This window comes from Hoplias malabaricus, chromosome 2 (genome assembly GCF_029633855.1).
Source record: "Hoplias malabaricus isolate fHopMal1 chromosome 2, fHopMal1.hap1, whole genome shotgun sequence".
NCBI classification, from domain to species: Eukaryota; Metazoa; Chordata; class Actinopteri; order Characiformes; family Erythrinidae; genus Hoplias; species Hoplias malabaricus.
Window position 1 is genome coordinate 10,999,456 of NC_089801.1, and position 27,074 is coordinate 11,026,529.

General features: G+C 40.3%; 1 protein-coding gene across 1 annotated transcript; it reads right to left on the reverse strand.

The window, feature by feature from the left end:
- Nucleotides 1-369: 369 nt before the first annotated feature.
- Nucleotides 370-26,824, reverse strand: suclg1 (succinate-CoA ligase GDP/ADP-forming subunit alph). Its single transcript, XM_066660583.1, has 9 exons — nt 26,717-26,824; nt 24,001-24,098; nt 20,257-20,373; nt 19,457-19,669; nt 17,692-17,749; nt 15,438-15,521; nt 15,186-15,337; nt 7,711-7,899; nt 370-1,230 (listed from the first exon to the last, which is right to left on the reverse strand). The coding sequence occupies exons 1-9, from the start codon at nt 26,748-26,750 to the stop codon at nt 1,204-1,206; spliced, it is 972 nt and encodes a 323-aa protein (XP_066516680.1). The 5' UTR covers nt 26,751-26,824; the 3' UTR covers nt 370-1,203.
- Nucleotides 26,825-27,074: the final 250 nt, after the last annotated feature.

Consider the following 27,074-nt stretch of genomic DNA (forward strand, 5'->3'; position numbering starts at 1 on the left):
CATGGCCCTGGATAGCTGAGGTATCACCAGGGAGATCAATGATAGGGCCATATATATGTTTCCTCATTCAGAAAGCAGTCCAGAGCAAACCACTAACAAATTCAGCATAAGAGAGCAGAAAGCTGTTTTTGTGGATAGAATATGCAAATGACATCACAAAAACAGTGAATTCCAAAAGGGTTGTTTTGATGCTTTGTCTCCATAATTGGAGTGCATTAAATATATTCGAGTGTGAGCTTTCCTTTGTGAAACTTTTGACAATGTGCACTGCTATTTACTACATGCAGCTGTTTATTTTCAAAAGGATTAAGGCAAGAATCTGTTAAGCTTTTAACAGCGTAATCAATTCCCAATTTTCCCGACTCAGATGTAGGCTACACAAGTGCTGGTATTCCGATTCTGGATTGTATAAGATACAAGTAGTAAGCATCCTTGCTGGAAGCAGCATGCGGTTTTTAAAAAGCTAAGTGAAGAGCTCTGTTTGTCTTGGAGCTTTCGAGATGTGTCACAAAGTTAGAGCGCAGCTTTCTAAAGGTCACAGCTTTCGACCTGGGTAAACAGCATAAGATTACAAGGGAAAAAACGGAGTTTAAACTGAGAGAATGATTTCATACAACAGCAGGGGAGAGTTATCAAAGCTGACAATGTGTCAACGCTGAGGAGCTGGGTTCAAACTTGTAATCCTGCTCAGTGAGATATCTTCATCAGGAGTGACAAAGGTGTAATAAGTGACAACTTTCACAGCAATAAGGCACTTGACGTGTTCTGACATGTCTGTGGGGAAAACAATTTAAAAATAAAATAATAACATAATAAAGAGACACATGGCACACAGGCGAGAGAATTATATTTCAGCTATATTTTTCCACATTGGATGGAGGGAAATGATCTTTTCTTCTTTTTTGGAGCATGGATGGTACACTGCATCAACTTCAGACTCGTGAGGTTAACCTTGATTTAGTTGTGGCAGGATAATAAGACTCACTGGATATCTGACTGTGCTGTACATGTGTTAAAAAGGAGGCTTGCAAGTTACAACAAAGAATGATCTATCGATTTCTTCTGGTGAGGGCACGGAATCAGAGACCAGAGACCAACTTGAAAGCCATGTCTGGAAAGAAGACAAAAAAAAAAAAAAAAAAAAAAAACACTGTGCGTCTCGGCAGAGTCATCTGGAACAGAGGTGGGCCGCCTTCGTTTGCCTTACAGCAGCTTCCTCTTCTCAAACTCCTGTACACCACAGACAGACAGAAAGAGAGAAAGCCACAAATTAGGTTCTGATTTAGCAGCAAATTAATAAAGAATACTAGCTTTGCACTGGAGCTACAAAGCTGAGGTAGCTAACAAGTAACTAAAGCTTAAGGTCGCTACAGTAGCATTAGACAAGCTGCACACTGGGGTTAGGAATCAATGCCTGGAATTCCGCACCAGTACCAAACATTACTTTTTCACCCCCTGGTACTTTACTCTCTCTGTAATGACACCATGTTCATCAACGTCATTTCAGTTGTAAACTGTGATAACTTCATGACATTTACTCTGAGAGATGAGGCCCAAAAGTAAACCCAGTGTTTTATGTTTACTGAGTGAAGAAAATGAGATCTAATAGTAGAATAAGAAAGGGACACTTTTTTAGGGGCTTTTCCAAACTGGTTTTCTTGGAGATTGTCACCTGAAAATGTCAATGAAATTGTCAATTCCTCACTTTTTTTTCTTTCAGGTTATCAAATACAGCACACACTTTAATTTTAAAATACCAGGAGTGCATCGCTATGCATTTTAGCAGCCATTTGTAATCTGATAACACAAAATGGATATTAATGGGAGCTGTGACCGAGGCCTTTGGTTTACACTTCTACAAACGTTTTTTTAAGTAAAGAAAATGGTTCTATATAGAACTGGTTCTTTGCATTGTGAAGGTGTTCTTCAGATTGATGGAGAATATGCTATAAATGGTTCTATATATCACCTTGTAGAAAATGATTCATTTAAAATGCGTTTTCTATTATTTCACTATTTTCATTGTTTTAAAATAGTTTCTTTTGACTCTGTAAAGCACTTTGGATTGCTCTTGTGTATGAAAGTTGCTCTGTAAATAAACTCGCCTTGCTTTGCCTTTTTGGACGTGTTGCAACCTTGACATCATAACAATAGAAGAACACTTTTCTAAAAGATGCCATACATAGGGTGACCAGCCGTCCTCTTTTACCCGGACATGTCCTCTTTTTTAGACTTTAAAAAAATGTCCGGGCGGAATTTCACAAACGTCTGGGATGTTGTTTTTCAAGAGCTTACATAGAACTTCGAGAAGCGTTTCGTTCACAAACTAGTCCCACCCTCCCCTACTCCGATTGGTTCGCTTGAGTGAGAAGGGGGAGTGGTGAAGTAGTCTAGAATCTTCTGATTGGACGGTCTGACTGTAAAGCTACCGTTATTGGTCGATAACCTTCTCTGTAAACACAAAGACGTGTGGTCTTTCTCAGATCTGGTCACCCTAGCCATACAGAACCATTTATAGCACATTCTCCAAACTGAAGGACCCCTTTACAAAGCAAAGGACACTTTAATCATGCAAAAAAGTCCTTCAAGTGTGTGTACATTTTTCTATATATCTTTATTCCTTTAATAAAGAACCCTTGAAGAACCATCATTTTTAAGAGCAGGCTGTATCTCCAGTTACAAGTGTTGCCCTGATCAGCTCTGCATTAACGTGCACAATAACGGTCGTGGTGTTAAAACTCTAATGGCGTAGGGGCTAATGTGGACATCCTGATACAACTCACACAGGGACGTGTAGTCAGTCATGCAGGGCGTCCTGGCCCTTTAAGAGACTGCAGAGAGTGGCAGGTGATGGGAAAGCGCGCGCTTAACCAGCTTTCTTTTTTTTTTTTCGTGTTCAGCTTTGTTTTAAAATCATGTCCCTCCTTGGGAATTTTGTCATAAAGACACATTTCCCCTCAGAGACCTTCTTCAAAACTCTTTTAATGGGAAATAAAATGTGTATTTTAACACCGCACACAGTGGCCATAAACAGCCCAATGAAGGTCGGCAGCTGCTTCGTAGCGCTGCCAACAAAGGCACTATACATTGCTGCCTGACGTATAATGCTACACTAATTTTTCCAAAAATTAAACGCATTCATAAAGGGTTTGCCCTTCCTTGATGGTATTGAAGTCAGATTACAATTTTAGGACCCTCTAGCTTAAGTTTTATCTTCATGGATGCTGCAGTGAACATGTGCAAACTGTCTGTGGTCTAAAAGGGGAAATGACCTGGGCAGAGCTTGTGGGAAAAAAGCACCAGTGCGCTAAAGTGCATTAAACAGTGGTACTGCAGTGGAGCCTCCACATATGAGTGGGTGTTCATTAGATACAGTCTGGCGTACGTTAAAACTGCTTGGTTATAACCAGCCACAACTTCCAGGGTAAAACGGGCACTGGTGAAGTTAACGGGGGGTGGGTTGGAGGGAAAAAAGTGTAGAGAATACCACTCATTTATATTATATATTCCCAAGCAGGAGTGAAGACACACAAAGATGACTCCAGACCATTACGCTGCAGTGCAGTTATTTACATAGTCAATTTACTAAGAGTAACAGCTGCAGGGCGTTTCGAGGCGCCTTCTGAAAACACATTTTCCCCAACTGGGTATGGCAGAATTGTGCATTTCAGAGAGAATTCCCTTATGCAAATGCCATTTATCAGGAATGGAGAGTGTGCGGAGCCTTGAAAAACGTACAGGTTTTTGGAAAACATTCCAGGAGTTCTAGTGCCACCTACTGGATAATGGGATAACAACAGGGAAAACGGGGACTACGCTTCAATGCAGTGTTTCATGTGTTTGCTGTGTGCGCTTTGAAGTGAGACCACACTTTATTTAGAAAACATACTGACCACCTAATATCCAAGTTTCTGTAGGGACTTCAGTATTTGCCCAGACCTCCAACAGTGACCCATGATGATACTGGAACTATAATCGGTAAAATGATCGGCGCAGGCCTGATGCTTTGATTTTGATGATGCTACAAACTTATAATTATGACACATTTCTTTTATTCCAGAAGCAGATTTATAATAACACATTTATAAATAAAAAAAAACTGTACTATTGAAGGTGTAGAGAAACTTTGGCTCAGATTGTTCTAACTGACAGTGTGGAGGAGCAGAAAGGCAGTGCTGAAACCCTTATTTCTGTATTGTTTAATAGCTACATTGCTATTTGTGTGTTTACTAATTTGCTTTAAGTTATTTATTATTAGTAGCTTTATTATTATTTATTAGTTTGAGCAGTTCTATTATTTTATTTGTTTAATAAAACGTTTCAATCTGTGACCAATCTATGTAACAGTTAACTACATAAAATGTGGCTAACAACTTACTCAAGAAACACCTTCCGTGTTATTGTTTGCATACAGCTGAAAGTTAATATTTTATGCAAACAAACAGTACATTTGTCAGTGTTACTCTGGGGTTAATCTCATCTTTCTGACCACCTGCATCACCCAGAATTCCCATATCGGCGCATTCCTAATCCAAAGGTCAGTCTTATAAATTAGGCTGTGTATTCTCTAGAAATCCCTTAGTGTAGCATGCTTTTATGTTGCTTTTTCAGTAATAGTCCCCTGATAGCTCCACGTTCTTTCAGACCCATATCATTGAGTGATATTCTCACCATGGAAAATGGTGAAATGGACAGAAGTATCGTAAGATTTCCTCACATCTAAAGCAAAAGTCAGGCTTGATTTCTCCTGTTTCTCAAAGCTGAAAATGCTGTAAATGCTGTTCAACCAATGAGGAGAGATTTGGGGTTGTAGCAGGTCTTTCGCGGTTGTAAGGTGCCTCCTTTTCTCTGTATCTTTTCCTTTTTAAACTCCAGATAAAGATGAATAAAGTAATGGCTATTCAGGCAGGAAACTAAATAAAAGAGAGGTGTCAGACTTCAGCATTGCATTCTGTATTCTCATTGTGCGCTAGAGAGAGGCAATCGTATTAGATTAGGATCTCCCAAGTGGTGCTGGTGTGTGAGGTGTTTTTCTCAGAGGTTTTTTTTTTTTGCCCTCAAGTCAGAAACAGTGTCATGTCTTCAGTGTACAAGTACACCGAGCTTGTTTGCTAAGGGATAAAAGGGGAAAAGACAGGAGGAGAGTAGGGAGAGAAAGAGGTGGGGGGGCTTACGTGGTGGAAGAAAACACTGCAGGAAATGAGAATACGGAAAGATAAGTGAGGAGGGCTTGATGAAGCGTATACTTGCACTTAATTTCTGTTGCTGTTGTGTGTTGTGTTGTGGCGTGGGTTACCGAGATTAAACCGGCCAATGAGATTAAAAGAGATGTATGAACACAATGGGCTGCTAAATTAACAACCAGCAAGAGTGTTTTTCATCATTACTCGCAATGATTACAAATTAGACGCCACAGAGAGAGAGAGAGAGAGAGTGAGAGAGAAGAAATGCTATCGATGCAGAGGAAGAAGCATTTGCAGCCCTCATAATGAAAGAATAAAATGATGAATGGCTGTAATACGCACTTTCACTTTTTATACATCTTGTTAAAAGTGGCTGGCTGTGATAAATTGAAATAAAGAGGCCGAGCTGCTAACTCTCCAATATAAACGGGGCTTTATTCATTTTCTCAGCAGGCTCGATCGCATACCATAGAGGTAAAAAAAAAAACACCCTGCTTCCGCCCGCTAAAAACCACTTCATCTAGGGGGCCCTTGCGGGGTCTTTGTAGGAAAATTGTCAGCTTTGTGCATTTCAGTTTGTTTTTGGAGCCCTGACTTTCAGGGACTTTGCTTCCGGAGGTAATTTAAAAGAAAAAGTTTAGTAATAACGGCTGTGCGTTCAGGTTTCATATGCAGTGCGGTGCAATTAGGCCAATCACTCGCAGGAAAATCAAATCTAAAACGTTTCATCAGGTACCCTGAAAGTAATGGAAGTGTTCTGAAAAGAGGTTTCTTTCTGCACCGCAGCTACATGGCTAATGGACCTAATGAGTAAAGGAATCTAATACCATATAAATTAGTATAGTTTTTGACCTGTAACAATGCAATTTTCAAGAAAAAGGACAAATCTCGGAGGAACGTTCAGGCTTTATTGTAGTCCTGTTAGTCTTGTAAAGGCAATGTACTTTAATATAAACTTTTAGCACTGAATTGGTGGGAAAATATGCTGCAGCAAGCGCAGCCTCTCAAAACCTACCTGTAGATTCCTCTGGCCTGTGCTCACACTCCATAACTACTGTAACGATACTTATATATGGTTTTATTTTATTTCTTTATGGATTTACTTAGTGTATTTAAAATATTTTTTTATATTCCAATTCCAGTGTGAATATTCTATGTTTTTTTTTTTTGCTAAAACTACATTGGTCTTTATAAGGTGTGTAACTGCATTATTATACTGTTATATTTATATCAGTGGCATAAAATATTCTTAAAATGTCAATGTTTGATCACGATTATTTCATTACAATAAACTGATCAAATAAAATGGCTGTTTTGACAGAGTTTCTGCCTGATTCTGTTGTGGGAGGCGTGGTATAAAGACTGGCAGCAGAAAGTAGTCTGAGGACCTACCTCAGTGTGGACTATGTGAAATATCACTGAACACTCAAATTATACTCAATATTATGTGTAAAACGTTGACTTTAATGACAAAGTCCTGCATAGTTTTAGTTCCCGAGACAACGTCCGGCACCAATCGCAGTATAACAGCGATAAACCCTGCCAGACTGTAGTTCCACAGCCACACTTCAGTTTCCCACCTGCACTTTGCTGGCGATGGTTTCCAAATTAGCGCCATCACGACATTCTACTAAACGTTCACTCTTTAAAAACACTGTGTACGCCATGTAGCGTGGTGCCCTAGATCCAAAATGGTGAAAATGCTAATAGCAGCGGTGTGAAAGCACTCTATTATATATAACATGGTCCAATACGATTTCAAAATGGCATGCCGCTGCAAAATTGCTGCCACTGATGCTTCTTTTATGAAATGTCATGAAATTGTGATTAAAAGCTTCAGCAGAGGACTTTTAATTTGAAATGATGGATACAGAGAGAGGAGAGACGAGATAAATGTAGATTAAAGGTAGCTAACGTTACATTTAGGGGGAGGGTGGGGCTGCTGCCTCTTCTGAAAAAATAATGAAAAATCCTAGAGGATTCATTTATGTTTGTTTAAAGTCTAATAAATTCGAATATCTGGTTTAACTATTATTTCAACATTAAAATTACATGACTGCAAAATGTTCTCTGCATATTTGACAAATGCATAATTGTACTTTAAGATATTCTCTTCCAACTTACATTACATTCATTGGATAAAACCAGAACACTGCTCCCCAAAGTGTTACGTTGGGTTAAGCACATGACATTCAGTGTGTTCCCACTTGTGTAAGCCTATACTGTCAATCACACTGAGCGCAAAATGCCTTATGGCTACTACTGTCTCTATGTAATGCAGTGTTGGAAACAACATAAGAATGTCTAGCTTAGATCAATACAACAGATCAATGTGGTTCGAGGCAAGTGTGTGTGGGATTTTGCTGTGCAGTTTACACAATGTTAATCCGTACGTGTCTGGGGGTGATGTCTTTAGGGCGTCAGGAAAACTGTATAAACCTAAAAACCTCTAAAATGTTTGTTCAGAAAGCCTTAGCCAGTTAGTAGACCCTGACAAACGTCCCACTGTCTCATAAAAAAACCTCACCTTGAATATGGTACTTCCCAGCTGTGCCGGGGACATGCTAACCACCACTCCAGCCGACTGCAGGGCTGCAATCTTCTCTTTGGCTCCTCCCTTTCCCCCTGCGATGATGGCCCCAGCGTGACCCATCCTCCGGCCAGGTGGAGCTGTGAGTCCGGCAATGAAGGACACCACGGGCTTGGCGTTGACACCCTATGAACACACAAGAGTCGGATTAGAATACAATAATTTTAGTAAATGTTAATCAAAGGCGCATTCATACTTTATTAATGCAACTAATTAACTACCCACCACAACGGAAATGCTCAGACAAATGATTACAGAAAGTTCAGGCTTTAAAACAGTAGGAGATCAGCATTAGATGAATATTTCAGTACGTCAATGTTCAGTGGTTAATGATGAATGAAAGCTTAAGGAAGTGAACTTGCCTAATGCTAATAATCACTGGTATTTTACATTCATTTGGAAGAACCTGTGCTCTTTTAAAAGCATTATCCTTGAGCTTTGAAGAGGCCACTGCAGCAGTGAAATTTTCTACTTAAAATGTAGGAAAGGTAGCTTTTTTTTAAACATAAGATTTAAAGTCTTTAAAACCTCAAAATGGTGTTAGTCAAAATTTTATTTACAACAAAAAGCAAAAATAGCCATTTTTCTTTTCATACCCCATTCAAATATTCAACACCCCTGCAAAAACATGAAGGTGTAAAAATAGTCCTAGAGCAAGGTGGCATGTGTGGGTGAGCGCTAGCTGCTAGCATCGCCACCCAGTATGATCCCATTTGGGCTGTGAGGTAATTAGTCACGTACGAGCTGATTAGCTCCTGGCTTGTCCTTGCACTGCTGATGGATCATCATGTTTGGCAAGAGAACATCCAATCCCTCCATAACAGCCAATATTTCATTCTCAGGAATAACAGCAACATGAACGAGGCGTGGGTTTTAGTCTTATCGCTCTGGCTGAGGCACGGCTGGATAAGAAGGGTTCTGCTGCCAGACGAGACGTTAACTCCACATGCAGACTCAAGACAACACTGCCAGAGCTCTGTGATAACGACAGAGAAAGCTGGTTCTAGATAACCTCAACTGTGTGTGTGGTCAGTAAACTGTAAAGGCTGCTACGTGTGGCTGATGGTGTTCTGGCTGATGTAGATTTAACTGTAAATGATGAATTCTCTTCACTCAATAACTACAGCTTTATTCACAACGAAGGGCAAAGCAGAGTCTAAATCTAATATTTAGACTGAACATCCACATTATAAGCTGAGTAAAGCCGAAAAGATGCTACTGTGTTTCCTGTCATTGTGTTCATTTCCATGACAACAAGGGAGGGGCCTTCTTTGTTTACTTTGTGCTAAAACATTCAGTGAGACAGCAGATCCTTTGATATAGATTAAAAACCACAGTTATAAGAGTTGCAGGTTGGAGGAGGAACTGATTCAACTTCAGATTGCGAGAAAACACAGAAGAAGAAGAATGAGAGGGTGAGGCATAAAGTGAATGAGCCGCTAATGGAGGTAACACTAAAGTTAGCTTATTTAGCAGCTTCATATTTGAATTCTCTTTCCACCTCAATAGCATCGCACTTCTTTGACCCACTGAGACCTGGAAGCACAGAGAGCCTCTCATTTGACCACTCTGAGCTGGTTTTCATATATATATATATATATATAATGCTACCTTTTCTGAATTTTTAAATTCAAAACGTTTATTTCCACCTTAAATAGGCAATTTCAGGGCTAATTTTTCACCAGCATATTATTTTGATTTTCTGTTCCAGGAACTATGCAAGGATAAAGTTAGTGTTTCATTTCTTTTTAATTTCATTTAAAACACAACATTTTTGGACTTCACTCCTTTAATACTGCTATTATTTCTCAAAAAAAAAATGCAAAAAAACCAAACAGACTTTACACTTTTTTTTTTTTTTTTTTAAACACATGCATCTTTTGAAAGGTGTTGGTGCCGTGAAAGGTGTCGTGGTGGAATAAGGTGAATAAAAGATGCACAAACCTTCCATTATTGTTGGATGAACCTGAATTATTCAGAATAGCACCAGCTTATTATTGATAGGTTATTAATGAAGTGCCACCCCCATGATGCTTATATTCCCATTCATCGGCTTCGACGCAAAATTCTATCCTGTCCTAAATCATCTTTTTCATCTTTAAAACCCACGCAACAACATTTAAATTTTCACTATTTACAGAAACCAAAGACTAGAGACTCAAAATAAATTCCAGCCTAAACAAAATAAATTTGATGCTTGAACGCGTGTTAACTTCTTAGCTAACTTCAGCTTTGAGGAACTCGCTTCACCCTGACAACTCAGCCTAAACAGGTCGAGGCTTAATTAGCCAATTAATTCCCCAACCCCGCCTCCTCCTAGCATGGTTTCTTGGCGCATAAAGGGAGTTAAATTAGCATTATAATTCCAGCCTTTGTTCTTACTGTTAGCGGCACAGCTGAATTACTTTAATTATGAAACACAGAGTCGAGGTGTGTTCTCCTCCTTCTCCTTTGCCCAGAGGATGGGCCCCCTGTCTGTTTCGAGGCGCTCATATGTAGTCAGTCAGCTGTAGCTTTTTATCTGGGGAAGATTAAGATAGCTGCTTTAGAAGCAATTATGGGGGAACGGCTGAACAAAACATTTTTCCTGTACTACCCCCACTCCCATATTTTTTTATTTTTTTATTTTTTTTAAAGCAACAAGCGTTCCTTAAGTCATTCCACTCAACTGAGTCTTGAGCAACTTGTTTGGAAAATGAATTACAAGAGGTTTAACAGGCGCAGCGCTCTGGGGGCACCTGGGAGCTCCAAGGTGGAGGATTAAAGGAGGCCCGCTGTGAGAGATAGCAAAGACGTCAATAATCATACTGCAGGGTTCCTCAAAGCCCAGGCAGCGTACATCAACAAAAACTTATTAGATGAGATCTATCAAAACCTCCCAATGAGAAGGAAAATTACAAATCCAAACTGCACAAGAAACTAAAGAGACGGGGCAATCCACAAAGAAAAAACTGGATTTTGAAAGAAATTTCTATTTCACGCAATAAATAAAACACTGCTAAAATGCACAGCTCCCAATTTATTATTTATCAGTGGGCAAAAAAAAGTTATAGTTTTTCAGGTATTTTGAGCCAGCGCAGGCCCAGGGAGCAATTGCAGCTTAAGCCCAATTTATACTTCTGCATCGAACCAACACCGTAGGCAACACATCGACGCACACCTCTCCAAAAATGTAACTACGCGTCGAGACCACCTCAGTGCCTGTGATTGGTCAGTAGTCAGACAGACATTTTTTATGCTGAACTGTAGAAGTATGGGAACATGAACACTGTAGATACCGCAGACAGCAGCAAATTAATTTATTATCTGTAAGCACTTATCAAGTTCAGGGTCTCGGTGGGTCCTGAGCCTACCTGGAATCACTGGACACAAGGCATGAATACACCCTGGAGGGGGCGCCAGTCCTCCACAGGGCAACACACACATTCACTCACACACTCACACCTACGGACACTTGTGTTTTTGGACCGTGGAAGGAAATTGGAGCACCTGGAGGAAACCCACGCGGACACAGGGAGAACACACCAAACTCCTCACAGATAGTCACCTGGAGCGGGACTTGAACCCACAACCTCCAGGTCCCTGGAGCTGTGTGACTGCGACACTACCTGCTGCACCACCGTGCCGCCCCAGCAAGAAATTTCCTCAGACAAGGTGTGGATTAATAAACATGTTGTACAGATGAAAACAAAAAAGTCTCCGTCTCCAGGAAAAAATTATCTTTACGAGAAGTGGAAGCACGCAGGAAATATGTGCCAGCTTTGTATTTGTTTCTTTTCTGGCACCTGGTGTAAACTATGCTCTGTCCCAACCAACAACCAACTCCCTAAATAGTGCACTTTAAAGACTTATAAAAGGAATTCTCCTACACTACTACATTGTGTCCTACTTAGTGTAGAGGAAGATTCAGCCGTAGTGGTACGCTCACAATGGCGCAGTCTCTGTACTGAGTCAGGGCAGAAGTATAAATCTGCCTTTAGGTACCTTGCCCCAAGGGCACGTCAGGGCTTGGATGTGGAGGAGAAATCACCGTAGACCTTTCAGTCATTTCAGGGACGCCCACGACCCTCACCTTTAAGCTGCCCCCAATATATGTATTTTTATTTAAGTAAATTAAATAACTACTTACTTATACATTCATTTTTTTTTTGATTAATTGTAATTGAGCTGTCTTATTAAGCACTGTACATGAGCAATGGTCAATACAAACTGTCCACTTGGCAAACTGACCAGTACATCTCGCACCCATAACTACATCCCTTAGCCATATATCGCTGGACAACCTCTTTAATCAGATCTCACCATTCCACAGACAATATTCTAAGCTGCTATATTCACTGGGGTCCAATGAATTGCGCCTAAAGATATGTCATTTCTGGCAGATATATCTTCCTGAAGCCAATCCAATACATGTAATGTTGCACGGCCAGCAATTGCTCTTCAAACCCTACACATTATTTCAGGCCAGGGCCATCTACGAGGTGTCCACCAAGAACGGCCTCATTAAGTTAATGAGACGTCAGCGCAAAAGGGTAGAGTGGGTAAAGTCATCTGAGCATTTTTTTTAGAGAAATATATTTTATACATCTTATTTTTTTTGCCTCTTGAATGAAGGACAATTAAGGTGTCACTGGAAGAAAGGGCACATTAATTGCACCTGGATATTACCGTCTGAATCAATTCCCTCTTGGCTTTTGAGTGATAGGCTCAGAACAGTTTTTAATCACATGGAGAAGAGAGTTTAAAAAAAAGTCACTTTTCAGTCATTTTCTCCCACAAAAGCTTGCTTTTCTTGAATAGAGATTGGACCAAAAAAAAAGATGGTAATGGTAGGTTTTTCCCCTCCTCACACCATCACCACAAGCGCCAGCAATATCATTCTTTTGTAGAAGCACCTACTTTGCATACCGTGTGTACGACTTGTACACTTGTTAGCGCTGGAAATTCTTGTCAAACTCAGAAGTAGAAAAAACACTTTGGAAGCCTTAATAAAACTTTAGATTGGGCTTCTTGGCAGAAAGGCAGCTGAAACTGTGCTGGAACTGGGCCTTCTTTTTCCAGGAATGGGTGAGGGAGTTCCAAAAGGCAAGCCAAATCTCTTCAAGCAAACTAAATAATGTCAGACACATGATGAGGCAGGATTTAATACTGCCCATAACCACGCTTTTCCACAGCCAAACTGGACTTAATCCGGACGTCATCGCAGAACTGGAGTCAGGACTAACTGATTCTTTAGCTACAAGCACTGAAAACCAACCTCCCCCACTTAGCCTTGCATTATGAGCATTTAACTGAGGCTAACATGAAAATGAGCATTTGTTGATGTCAGTTTGTTTATCGCATGCTTGTTTCTTATAAAGAAAAAACGAAATAGTAGATTCTTGCTTCTTTATTAAAGAAACATTAGGTAATATTTGGGTTTATGCTTCTAGGGCTACCCCAAATGTAATCCATATTTACAGCACTGCAATGAAATCACACGGGGGAGAGAGGGGTCCCTACCTTCCTCCTAAATTTACACAGTGCACATTCTCCACTTATTTTGAAGCTGTAATTTTAAGGTAAAATCATTACACAGTGCTCCTTTAAAAGGTAACATAGACAATTCTAGAGAACTACTGTCCTTACAGCAAAACAAAGCTGTACAACACCGAACGAAACGGAAGGAGGGGCAATTGAGAGTGTGTGTGTGTGTGTGTGTGTGTGTGTGGGGGGGGGGGGGGGGGGGGTCCAAAGATCACATATCGACACCCGCAGGTTTCCTCCACAGCAATCAGAGATCAAAGAAAGACCTGCAGCCCAAGGCAGAGTGCTGATACACGCGTACACAGAATGAACCTTACCCCCCCGACCCCCCACCAAAAGAACCTTAATACCAGCTGGACCTCCGCTTCCCCAACTCCCTTCTCCCCGAGCTACATTTCCACAGAGAGATTCAGCCTCTGGAAGAAACAGCAACATGTTAAGATAAAGAAATACGCTGGAAGGATGCTGTTCACATTCAGAAAAAAGTTTCAAACAGAGTCTTCCATAGATCAAAAGAGGGGAAGACGAGAGAGGTGTTCACATTCTGCTGTTTAGATCCAGATCAACACCTTTTCTCAGCCTCTTTGCTCTTCTCCACTTAGAGAACAGGTCACAGCAGTCAGATATATGTTTAATACCACTGCCCCTTCTTAAGAATGGGGCTTTTAATAATGAATAATTAACGAAAAATAGAAGAATGAATGTAAGATCAACACATTTGAATTATATTTATATTAGCAGTGTCTGTAGATTACATTAAAATTAAAAAATGAATTTAAATAGAACTTCCTTGAGTTTTTGGGAGGGAGATAAATGTGTAGTGTGATATGGATGACAAACTAGCGAAAGGAAACCGCTGTTATTTATTTTACTATATCTGTTATTTATATACTATATCTATAATAAAAAAAATTGATCATTTTTTTCAATGCACATTCTCTTAATGTGCAGAATTAAAATTTCAGGGACAACTTTAGGTTCAGAGACAAGCTTTAGAGGAGACAATCAATGCCACAGCGCAGCTCATGACACAGTAAACATCTCCATCGACTAAACGATGTAGAAGACGAAACAGAAGCTGACTGTATGAGTGTGTGTTTGTGTGAGTGAAAGCTATTTATTATATCTTTATTACAGCATAAATAACATGACTAAAGATCTGTGAAGAGTGATTTATAGGAGGAAGTTTTGGCCAAAGTTGGTAAAATGATTAGTGTTAAAAATTGTGTGTGTTAATTTACATTATCGCGTTAATCCTGACACAGTATAACAGTTGTAAACTGAATAAGATTCATGTTTGTTAACTGTTTTGGTGAGTGGCCTTTCAGATGCAGATTATACAGACATCCCCCAACCCTTCCAAAACTATTAAGATGTTTTTGTACTGTGAGTTGTGCTCTTCTAGGGCTCAGACCAAGGTTTTCATGTAATCTGACAAAATAAAAGTGCTTTATTCAAAATAATGCACCATGATCTGCATCACTATTGATTCACTTGTGTTTTTAAATACACTACAAAGCATTTATTTGTGTGTATATAACTGTAGCACTCATACTGGTGTCCATGTCTGCTACATCTACTGTAAACTACAATGACCTGTTTTGAGTGCTGTGTTGTATTTACTGTATGAACATTTATGGCATTTGGCAGACACCACATTACAGAAATAATCTAAGGCAACATTAGGAGTCTTGCCCAATGACTCTAATCAGTATAGTGTTCTGGTCTGGGCTGGGAACTGAACCCCGATCCCCCATGCTTTATGGAGTGAAGGTGTGTTATATACTGCACCAGCTGTTACTGCTAACTGCCCAAAAGAAATGCCTCGCATCAGAAAGTATGTTAGAGTTATTTCCTGATCAGCTATTAATAATGAATGGACTTACAGAGTTGTGATCTTTAAGGAACTCTGCAGCGTTCTCCTCAGCGTTTCCCCCGATCTCCCCGATCAGAATGATGCCCTCTGTTTTGGGGTCCTGCAGGAACACCTCCAGGCAGTCGATGAAGTTGGTGCCATTGAACGGATCTCCGCCGATGCCTGAAAGCAAAAGGAACTGACTTCAAAAGAACAAAAGCGAGTGTGTGCAGCATGCCAAGTGACAGTACGGGGTCCCAGAGGAGGAGCGAGAGCGGAATACCGATGCAGAGAGACTGGCCCAGGCCCACTTGTGTAGTTTGGTGAACGGCTTCGTACGTCAGGGTGCCCGATCTCGAGACGATGCCTGGAAAAATAGAGAGAAGCAGAAAAAAAATAATGATTAATTCATGACAAGCATCAAATCATCATCATCATCATCATCATCATCATATCAATTATGCATCAGTTAGAAATGCAAGGACAAAAACTTACAGTACAATATGCATTCAATACACAGTGTGTGAAAAGAAAATGAATATTAATATGAGGCATAACACTTCAGTATCAATTTTTAATACAACTTCAGGCTTTTAGACAAATATTGCTGTTGTTATACTGACACCTAGTGGCTTGAATGCATCAAAAGCTCTGTATTAAACCTGTTTGAATCTAGTCCGCTCCCATGTGGTGGACCCACTCTACGGAGCATAAGCAGGTTCATACAGGGACTACAAAGTAATCAGAGTTGCACTTCATAGCAGCAAAGTAAAAACATAAAAATAGAATCAGAATCGGGATTTAACAGCCACTAATATTTGCTCATAACCGATCCCACAAGATGACATCATCTCACAGTGCGAGCTTGCACACAGGAGACATTTCAAAGTTAAGTAACACAGACATCCCAACCTGACTGCACACACACACAGCACTGTAAACATGAACACATACACACACAGTGGAAGGCAAGAGTGTATTTAAACTGCAGGGTGCGGCATTCAGATAACAGGTAGAGCAACACGGTGTCTGTGTTCTTAAACTCTCAAATAATCACTTCCTTTAAATGTATTTGCCACATTTTTTGTGACTTAAAATGATGTCATTAAAAAAGGCAGTGTATTTTTCAGGGCACTGTGAGAGGCCATTTTACTGTAGCTAAATATAGTGGTATGTTCAGGAATAACTGTGCTGTTTCTATATGTTTTAAAGGAGGCACATTATACCCCAGGGATGCCCCACTCCAGTCCTGGAGCTCCGCTTCCCAGTAAGGTGTGGCAACTATTTTTTCCTGCTCACGCACACGATTCAACTAATCTCTTAATTCCCAGGTGTAGTAGATGTGGTTTAACAGGAATATCACTAAACTGTGTTCTACCACTTTTCCACAACTTATCACAGCTCTGGGATCTTAATGAAACACTTTGGTTGAAAATACCACAAGGATTAAACAACACAGCACCATTCTTACCCAGTGTAAAAAGCACTGTTCAAGGGTGAGGAGCGTGGAGCAGAAGCGCTGGACTTTTAGGCATTTGTGCTCGATTTTCTTTCTTCACCCTTCTCATTTTTGGCATATTCAAATCAGTACACACATTTTTCTGCACTCATTGCATATGTTTTGCTCTGTAAACCTTGACTTATTTGCACTCTCATAAATGCGGGTCTAGCACTGAGATTGGAGAGTTTCAGACAAGGAGACGAGACCATTCTAAAATGTCTGCACTCTACATAAGAGCACAAAAATCACAACCACTCGTTTTATCCCATGTTTTCTGATTTAGGCAGCCCACAAAAGAACAGTTTTGGATTGTTTTTTTTACCCCAGAGTTAGTGAGTTGGTGGGCTCCACATTCCAAAATCAAACTCTTTAAATAGTTTGCTGCAATGGCTGTTTTACCTATTTTCACTTAAAAATCAATGGCAATAGTTGCTGAACCTAAACAGGCACAAACGAGACCCTCTGAGATCTATTTGGACAACAATTCAATACTGCTCTTGAATCTGCTGCCTCACAGATATCGAGAGCCGTTCTCAGAATTGAATCTGCTCCAGTCCAAAACCGTCTTTATAGATAGAACCCTGCCTTCCAGACTTTAGTTCAGGCTCAAAGTCTACTGGGCTGTTCAAAATTAAGAAGTGCTCTTTTTTTTGGGGGCGGACGTGGAGTTATCTGCTCTACTCAGCTCAGTCTGTGCTGCTCGGAAGCCAGTGGACATCACAGCACTTTCAGTTCAAGGTCCAGTGACTTATCAACCCCACCACTGGGGCAGACTCAAAGGAGAGAAGGGAGCGGGGGGGATTATTAGAAGAAGGGAAAAAAAAAGAAAAAAGAAACAGATGTCACCCACTCTGTCGTTCCTGCCGTATCTGTCTCAGGCTCGGCCGACATCAAGCTTAAGCCGGACACCCTCAGACAATCTTATTTAAGAATATATGGGATGTGTCACCTTGGGTTGTGCAAGCTAAAAAACACATTACAGCTCATATTAAAGTAATACTTAAGAGCAAGGTCGTGCTTTAGTGGAAACCCTTACCAATTCTTCCTTTCTTGTGTATGTGTCCAGGCATAATTCCGATTTTGCACTCTCCAGGCTGGAAAGAGAGTTACAGCAGATAAATCATGGTCCATTGTAGTAATCCGACAGAAAAATATTACTGAACAACATTAAACATGTCTGTTCCATGTGGAGGACTCAATCTACGAAGCATAAACTGGTTGGGTCAGGGACTACAAAGAGTTTAGATTCTTTACCTTATGTAAGCTACACATGTACAAATAATAAATAACCATTGTATTATCTTAGTTTAATAGTGTTGTGACCCTTACGACCCTTTCCTTCCTAAACAGTGTAAATATTACTAATATTATGCTGAATTATTAGTAGTTATCTAATAAATTTCAAGCTACCCTTTAAATGTTGAAGCATATACATTCTGGTGACTGACCCTACGGCAATATTTAAGGTAGGACTAGAAGGTTTGAACAAAAAACTGCGGCTTAAGCTGTATCAAGCTTCGCATCACAGAAGACTTTGTTGTGTGTGTTAATATAGGATTGTTGACACCTTCTGAAGGCGTATGATGCTCTAAATTTGACTAAAGTCCAGCAGCACTCCTCTGATATCTCTATAGACTGAAAGAACTGCCTACAGAGACACACTACTGGCCTGAGAATGAAGCACTGTTTTTTGACAGCATGTTCTAAATCCATTTTAAAAGGGCAAGATGACCCTTGAGTGTTCTCAGTGTCCGCGTGGGTTTCCTCCGGGTGCTCCGGTTTCCTCCCATAGTCCAAAAACACACGTTGTTAGGTGGACTGGCGACTCAAAAGTGTCCGTAGGTGTGAGTGTGTGAGTTAATGTGTTTATGTTGCCCTGTGAAGGACTGGCGCCCCCTCCAGGGTGAATTCCTGCCTTGCGCCCAATGACTCCAGGTAGGCTCTGGACCCACCACGACCCTGAACTGGATAAGAGGTTACAGATAATGAATGAATGATGATGACCCTTAAAAATAAGGGGTAAGATGGAATAATAATAAATAGAATTCACTCTAAATCACCATTTCTATTGGAGATCCAGACAACACTGCCACACAAATTCCCACACTTTTCAGATTCTCTATGCACCACTGTTCCTAAACATATTTTCCTGTGTAGTATAATATTAGCACTGTCCAAGCTAAATGCATTATCTCTAAATGGTAGCTTTGCAACAGATAACACACAGTTAAGGTTCATTCATCATGAATTCCTGCAATAATATAAAGTGTAGCTTAATTCTTGCTTCTAGCATTTAACTGTAGATTTTACTGTCCCAACATCCTTAGTCATTCATTCATTTTCTGTAACCGCTTATCCAATTCAGGGTCACAGTGTGTCTGGATCCTAATCGGAATCATTGGGCGCAAGGCAGGAGCACACAATGGAGGTGGCACCAGTCCTTCAAAGGCTGACACGCATACATTCACACATTCAGACACTTTTGAGTCGCCAATCCACCTAACAACATGTGTTTCTGGATTGTGGGAGGAAACCGTGCACCCGGAGGAAACCCACGCGGACACGGGGAGAACACACCAAACTTCTCACAGACAGTCACCCGTAGCAAGACTTGAACCCACAATCTCCAGGTCCCTACGTGTTGCACCACTATGCCACCCTTGTCCCTTAACACTAAAAGCTATATAGGTTCATCTGTGCTGCAGCCGTTCACAGCCGTTTGTCCTTGTGATCCATGATTTTACTCATCTTTTAGAAGTCTAAACCAGCTTTGTCATTTCTCGCAGAGCTGCAGGTCTTACGTTTATGACTCCGGGGCAGTTGGGTCCGACGAGGCGGGTGATGTTCTGGCGGAGCAGCTTGTGTTTGACACGCACCATGTCCTGCTGGGGGATTCCCTCTGTGATACACACCACCAACGGTATCTCGGCATCGATGGCCTCTATGATGGCTGCTGCCGCAAACGGAGGAGGAACGTAGATCACACTGGCATCTGCTCCGGTGCCTTCTTTAGCCTGGAGCCGAGAGATGTGGAGAAGTCAAGAAGGGACAGCTTTTCCACTTTGGAACATTTCGGTGCTATTTTACAGGGTTACATTCAAATTAAGGAACACAGACTTGCAAAGCAGAGTTATCACTGGCTGCCAAATGCCCACATCTGAACGGTAAACACTCAGCCAGCGTGGCACATTAAAATCCCACAGGACACAAAGTGCCTATCTGTATATTACCCACTGTGATTAAACAAAACGAAATGGGGACTGATAAAGCTGCTAAAGGTTTGCTGTATGAGTCACAGCACTCCAGTAATAAAACTGACTTTAGGAATTCTTAGGCATTTTCCTTACTCCCCCAGCAAATTCAGTACATCTTCCCACTTCATGTTCGTCAAGTGTTGTCTGTACTCTGACACTGGGAGTGAACTTTGACATTATTACCAATACTTAACTCTCACTAATACGCAATAATGTGATAAATTAAGAAACCTTTTTTTGTATTAAAAACATCTGAAAGAATGACCTTCAAACTTTTAGCAGGTGGTTTACACCAAGCAATAATCTATGGAGCTATTGTACAGTTGATTAAAGACTGAGATCAGTACCTCCTTTACAGAGTTGAAGACTGGCAAGCCCAGGTGGCTCTTCCCCCCTTTACCAGGGGAAACTCCTCCAACTAATTTGGAGCCATAATCCAGAGCTTGCTGACTGTGGAAGGTGCCCTGTAAAGAGAGAGAGAGGGAGAGTGGTAAGTATCTGCAGAAGTAATGGGGGGGGGGGTATTTTTCAGTAGCAACAAGTCTCTCTCACCTTAAAAAAACCTAAACTCTGACATATATAGTGCACTATTCTGGTGTTCCACCATTCCATAGTGGTGACCGGAATCATTGTGAATTTATGCACACTCAAACATTCCCAAATGTACCACAATAAGTAGAATACAAACAACGTACCTCTAGCAGATACCCATGCACTGTTGGGTAAAAACCCAGAAGGTAATGTCTCAAATCACTCACTATGACACCATTGTGCACTATATAGTGAACAATACAGGGAATAGTGAGTAGGGAGCCATGTCAATCACGGTGAAGGTGTTGGAAGACCTGCTCGAGGATTTGACAGCACTAACCCACAAGTAAATTAGTGAGGTCAGATACTGATATGTAATGATTAGCTCGGGATCAGAAACATCACTTCAACTTAGTGCTGGGCGATATGACCGCAAATCAATACCACGATAAACTGATCAATTTACCTCGATTACAATTAATGAATGATTATTTTGTTTTTTGTCCTCATAGTTCACTGACAAGGCGTTTACTGTAAATATGCTTAGTACTATATCTGGTAAAGACAGGTGGTATTTATTTTGGTCTCGGATACTTTGTCAGTTTTTAAATCTGACTTCAATTTCAGTGTCGTTTTCACTAAATTTGAGACTCGTCCAAACGACATTTTTCATTGGCACAAGCTGGTCAACTTGCTTGGTTGGTCTCGCTGGATAGGTTCTCCTCCATGTTGCTTCCGTGTGACAGAATCACATGACTACGAGTGATAGCCTGGTTTTAAAAGGGCAGTACATGAACATAACAGAATTAACAAAAAAAAAGAGAAAAAAAGAAAAAAATGATGTAGTCGATATAGACAAGATTTCATCAGTTAGAAGATCTAAACTGTCAATTTCGACATTTCAACTCATTCAGTAGGTAATGGATGGAGCTTTAGTTCCACTGCTCCATAGCCCAGCCTCTTGCTGACACTTGGCACTGAACATGGTAACCTCAGAGTAATTTATATCTGTTTAAGACATCCCTATAGAAAGTTTACAAACTGGGCATGCAATGTTGAACACAGTAGGTTATGAATAAGCCTGTTTACACCAGACTTACACTCTATTTGCTCCCATAATACACATCGAAACCAAAATCTGATCTGAACAAACCCGAGTCCTGACAAATCTGAACAGGATTAAGGCTTTCAGTAGATTGAGCACTTTTACAAAGACCTGAGGAGGTGTGATCTTTATCCCAGATTCTCCAAAGTACCTGTGTTAATCATTACAAACGATGATAAAACCTGATGGATAAGCCTATATAGTGTGAACTGATATCTATTGCTTTCAAAGTTACAGCTGCAATTACACATCGACGGAAGGGCCATTTTCACAGTCATCCACTTTCTATTTTTTACCCCTACCTTTCGCAACAATCTCTTGCCAACTTTCCGCTCATCACTTTCCTGTCCCTCGTTTGGAGCGAGGCGAGCTGCTAAGTCGGCCGTTTTTCCCTCACGCTGCTCCCATTAATGATGGTCGCCTGTGAATTTGAAGAACGCTTTGCTTATCGAGGCGCCGAACAAAGTCAATGACATCCCCGCCGTTCCTCATCTTCTTTCTAATTATTATGAGTGCTCATTAGAACTTCATCTAATAACCCTTTATTATGTTAAGGACTGGTTTGGACCATGCGAGCGAGCGAGCGAGGGAGCGAGAGAGAGAGAACACATTCATCAGGAAGGGTGGAGAAGTGAGAGCCGGTTTGGACACCGTGGCAGGGATTCAAACTCAATTACCATTCTCTCTCATTTTCGCCTGAAAACAATAGGGCAGTAATGAAGAGAGGCTGACGCCTAAAACCATGAACCTTCCACAATGACACATCATCTCTAGAGCTGCCAAAATTATTAGATTCATAAATTAGTAATCTATTAATTATTTGAATTATTTAATTGGTGAAGGAATAGAGGAAGACCAACCAATCTGTGCAGCAACAGACGAGCCAAGTGGACCCACGAGGTAGGTGAGTCTAACAGAGTGGACAGTGTTTAAAAACTGCAGCATCACTGCTGTGTCTGATCCACTCATACCAGCACAACACACACTAACACACCACCATCACCAGAACATCAGTGACACTGCAGCAATGAATAAGATCCACCAGCCAAACCATACCTTCTCTATGGTACCCTGACCAGAGTACAGGGTGGATGACTACTGGAGGCTAACGAAGTATGCAGAGCAACGGGTAATTTTAGTGGCCCTGTAGCGTCAGTGGAGCTGACACATTGGACAATGAGTGTAGCAACAAGGCGGTCCATCCTCCAAAAGAAAGCATGTACTGAAATGGGTTCTCAAGTAGCTGCACATGAGATGAATAGTGTATGTGACTTCAGCAACGTCCTGACATCTAGTCTAAGGCCTTCCTGTAGGAGTAAAACGTTGTGTCAGTAACTGTGCCCTAATCACTATATAGCGCACTATTTTAGGGTTCCGCCATTTTGTAGTAGAGTCCAAAAATATAGTGGATAATTTTCAGTTCCCTTAAAATTATTCCACAGTGCACTGCAAATAGTAGTGTACATCCCACGTACACTAGCAGATATCACATTACCCATAATTTAATGCACTGTTTGGTAAAAACCTGCATGAGGTAGTGTTCGAAATCATATACTACCCTCCTGAATTCAGTTCCCTATAATAGTGCACTATATAGTGAATAGGGAGCCATTCCTGACACAGGGTAGACTTTCACTGCAGCTGAGAGCATTTCTTTTTGCAGGGCTCCCCCTACTTTTGCAGTGTGTAACTCAACTATACAGCACTGTCCTGAAACTAAGGGGGAGGGGTGGTTGCCTACCCTCGTCCAAAGGTTACATAGTGCAGTATGTGCAGTGCTGGACCTAGTGTAGCTCTGACAGATGCTCTATCCTCTCTATTAAAAGGTGAGAAAACATCATAGTGATTTTGAAGCTGTATTTGTAAGATAAAAGTACTACCTAGTGTTCCTTTAATAAGTTTGATTGGAAAAGTACTGCAAAAGCATATACAAACACACACCCGAAAAAAAAGGAGATTGCATCTAATTTATACATAAATACGCAGAGAGAAAAGCTAAAGTCCCTGGATTATTTTGGATTCTTATGTTCAACGTAGATGAACTGCACAACTACACGGCAAGAAAAATGAGGAATAAATACATCAGGGTGAATACAAGTACAAGAAAAATATATATGGCATATAATCACAATATTTAATTGGATGTCGGGCTGGGCAATAATGCAATATCAATATATATAATCATATATAATATATAATCATTGTCAGGAGCTTCCATCAGTTCATTGCACTCACTTATAAAGTTAGTTTACAAAATAATAATAATGACAAAGCCGAGAGGTTTATGTTTCACAAAGATGTCAGGTTTGTTCTTTGTTCCTGGCATTAATTTCTGTGGATTTCATATTGTTATACTGTGCCATAATTTTTCATTTGTATGTTTATTATTTCTCTCAACTGAAGTGGATACACGTGGTGGATGTCAATTAAGAGGAGTGGGCAGTGAAGCACAAACCTGTTTTCCTGTGAATCCTTGGCAAATGACCTTAGTGTCCTTGGTGATGTAGAGATTCTTCCTTGATCCGGTATAGTGTCGGACCCCAGTCTGCTGCACTAGAAACACAGGGGACAAAGGGTTAGAATTTAAAGCGGAGATTAAAACACACTCATTCATATCTTACCTTGGAGGCTTAGGGCAGGATAAAGGCCAGTCTGTATCTCAGTGATAACTTTCCAATCAGCTGAGTAAGACCCTGTAAGACTCAGGAAATCAGGGGCCAGCTGCTGCTCTATGTAAAGCCACTGTGTTTCTAATGCAGTTTAAAACGCTGCACGGCATAAACAAAGGCATGTGGGGTAAGAGTTCTAAAATGGTGCTGACCTGTAAATAAGTTACTCTGGGGTCTATAGGAAAGCTGTTTACTCTGCCGCATTCAAGGAGACAGAATGAGGAGAGAGGTTTAAAGGAACACTAAGTAAGATTTGGGATTTTTGCTCCTGAGCTCCCCCTACAGTTGCAGAGTGTAATTCACTTTTACAGCACTGTCCTGAAATCAAGGAAGAAGGAGTGAGGTGGGTTCCTGAACCCATGGTAGCGAAGTCAGAGGCTTTATTCTCCCTATTACAGGTTAGTGGAGCATCACAATAATTTTGAAGCTGTAAAATGCTTTAAACACAAATCTAAAAGCCACAACAAGGTTTGACTAACATTTTTTAAACCACTGGGGAATAATTAGGTATATTAAAAATCCAGAAATAAATATTCAGCTTCTAATAAGACATATAAACATGTTTTCAGCTTGTTCCGAATGAGAGCAGACTTTGTTGCATGCTACTCCACCACGAGCTGAGTGGCTGTTTTTAACTGAAGGATGAGACTCTCACCATAAACAAATGCTATGTTTGGGGGTATGAGCGCCCACATTGTCAAGCACTGACTGGCCTCCTCCATTATAATATGTTCAGGCATGGACAATTTGACAGACACAAAATAATAGAGCTGTTGCTTGGTTATTTTGATAATAACATGTGCATATATCCTTACGCTAGTTAACTAAGACTTTTCCAGTACTGAATACTGGATTTTTTATTATTTTTTTTAAACCTTAGGCTGCAGGAGAGATAGAATGGTTTCATTAAAAGGCAAATCTCCACATGGAGTAACAGCACCAACATGTGTTCGTGGAGTGATACATCAACTCAGACTGCTCACAATGTGATCTGTGGTCATTTGGAAAATGTAACAATGCGTGTAAACTATGTCAACACCGATATGAAAACAGCTATTGTTTTTCAGGGTATAGGCCCTTTAATTACAGAGGTCACATGCATACTGGTATTGCTCAAGGCTCAGTGTAGGGAATATTCAACACTGTTTAAAATAATACTTTAAATAAAATAGCACATAAAAATTACAAAAGCAAATCTGAACAATCTGAAGAAATTTCAATGTAAAAAAAATAATAATAAAAAATTAAAAACAATAAAACATACAATCAAAGGTATATGTCAATATATTAGCTACTAGTTTTAATCTGTGCCCAGGTCGAGAACCGAGAGTGCTGCTACAGTTGTTAACTCTAAAGGTTGGAAGCTCCATTTGGGAAAGTTGGGTGAGTCCCTGGGCTGGAATCTAAAGCTACATTAGCTGTTAAAACATGGGTCATAGGCAAAGGGAAGCAACCAAGTGTGACTGATTGCCGATTACTGGACATTCCTGCACTGACAACAGCATAGTCCAAAGTTGCTCAACACTGCACTGTGTATAAGGAACTGGGAGTTTTTCTCTTTTGTCAACTACTAAAATTATTAGCTTAGATATTATTAACATTGATGTTACCTTCACTCTGTTGGTATAACATTCTACCAATGAAAGCTATGACAGTCTCTAGACAACTGATGATTATAAGCACTTATACAATGTTTGTATAAGAGAACAACATAAGCCATATGAAATTATGCTTTAATGATGCAAATAACTGGCCTCTAGTGTTTGGTAGAAAGGTCTAAGGGCATCATCAATTAAAACGGCTGTTGTTTCAGTGAAACACAGCCTTGAGAACAAGGAAAAATTGCCAACTTAGGTGAAAACAAGCAGCCAACAGTTGAAAATCATTTATTGGGTCAGTCTTCTCCCTTCGAATCCAAAGGTTTAGTGCTATACTACAGCACAGCTTTTAAGAAAGATGTGAGTAAAGCATGAATGGCTCTATTTACAGCATGACCACTGAATTAAGCAAGAATTCTGAAAATCTGGTTGGAATTTCTTTTTTCTTTTGGGATTTCTGGGAAGGTTTTTGGTCTAAAATACAGCTATAGCTCTAAACCGAGATGTGTGAGCAACAGAAAACCATTTAAGGTTAAAAGCGCTTGGATAATATACATAAATTGGTCACAATTTCACAATTTTCTATCCTCATTCACTAACTGCCATTAAACACAATTTGTAAAGACATGCAAAGGCATTCATCAGAGGAAAATAAGACCGTAAAAGGTATAGTGAAGCAGAGTAGATACTACAGACTGAGCTCTCTCTAACAGCTGAGTTTAAAGTTCATTAGTTCACTGTGGCCTTGCTCTGGCTTTTCTGGCTCTAGAGCTAAAAAACAAATACTAATTGTGACCTGTCAGAGCCCTACTGACTCTCGCCTACATGTCTACACCTTAACAACACCGCGAAAGACATTTTTAAAAAGAGCGCAATGCTGTGTTTTAATAATAAATAAACTTACACAGCAGCCTGCTGAAGAGCCTGCAGCTCGCCATCTTCGGTCATTCGCCAATGACACTGAGAGTGACGTAATCAAACATCGCGCTCTCAAATCCGCCTGACAAACGAGGTTTAGAAATCAGCCTCTCGCGTTGTTTACATTCACCTCACACTAATATTTCAATAAACACATTTCACTCTATTTCACCGAGCATTAAAAGTCAATGCAAGCCGTAATTAACATTAAACATTAATTCCAGCATGCAGGCGAACGGTTCTAGGACGGTATATGTAAGGAATCCTGGGTAATGTAGTTTTACATTTCAGATTATTATTATTTTTTAAATATAAAAGTAACTTTGTAGTTGAATAATTTAAAT

Coding starts and splice junctions, on each gene's coding strand:
- suclg1 (XM_066660583.1), bottom strand. CDS start 26,750: ATGGCGAGCTGCAGGCTCTTCAGCAGGCTGCTGT. Junction 19,670..20,256: donor TCTTCAACTCTGTAAAGGAG/GTACTGATCTCA, acceptor TCTCGGCTCCAG/GCTAAAGAAGGCACCGGAGC. Junction 15,522..17,691: donor ACACAAGAAAGGAAGAATTG/GTAAGGGTTTCC, acceptor CTATTTTTCCAG/GCATCGTCTCGAGATCGGGC.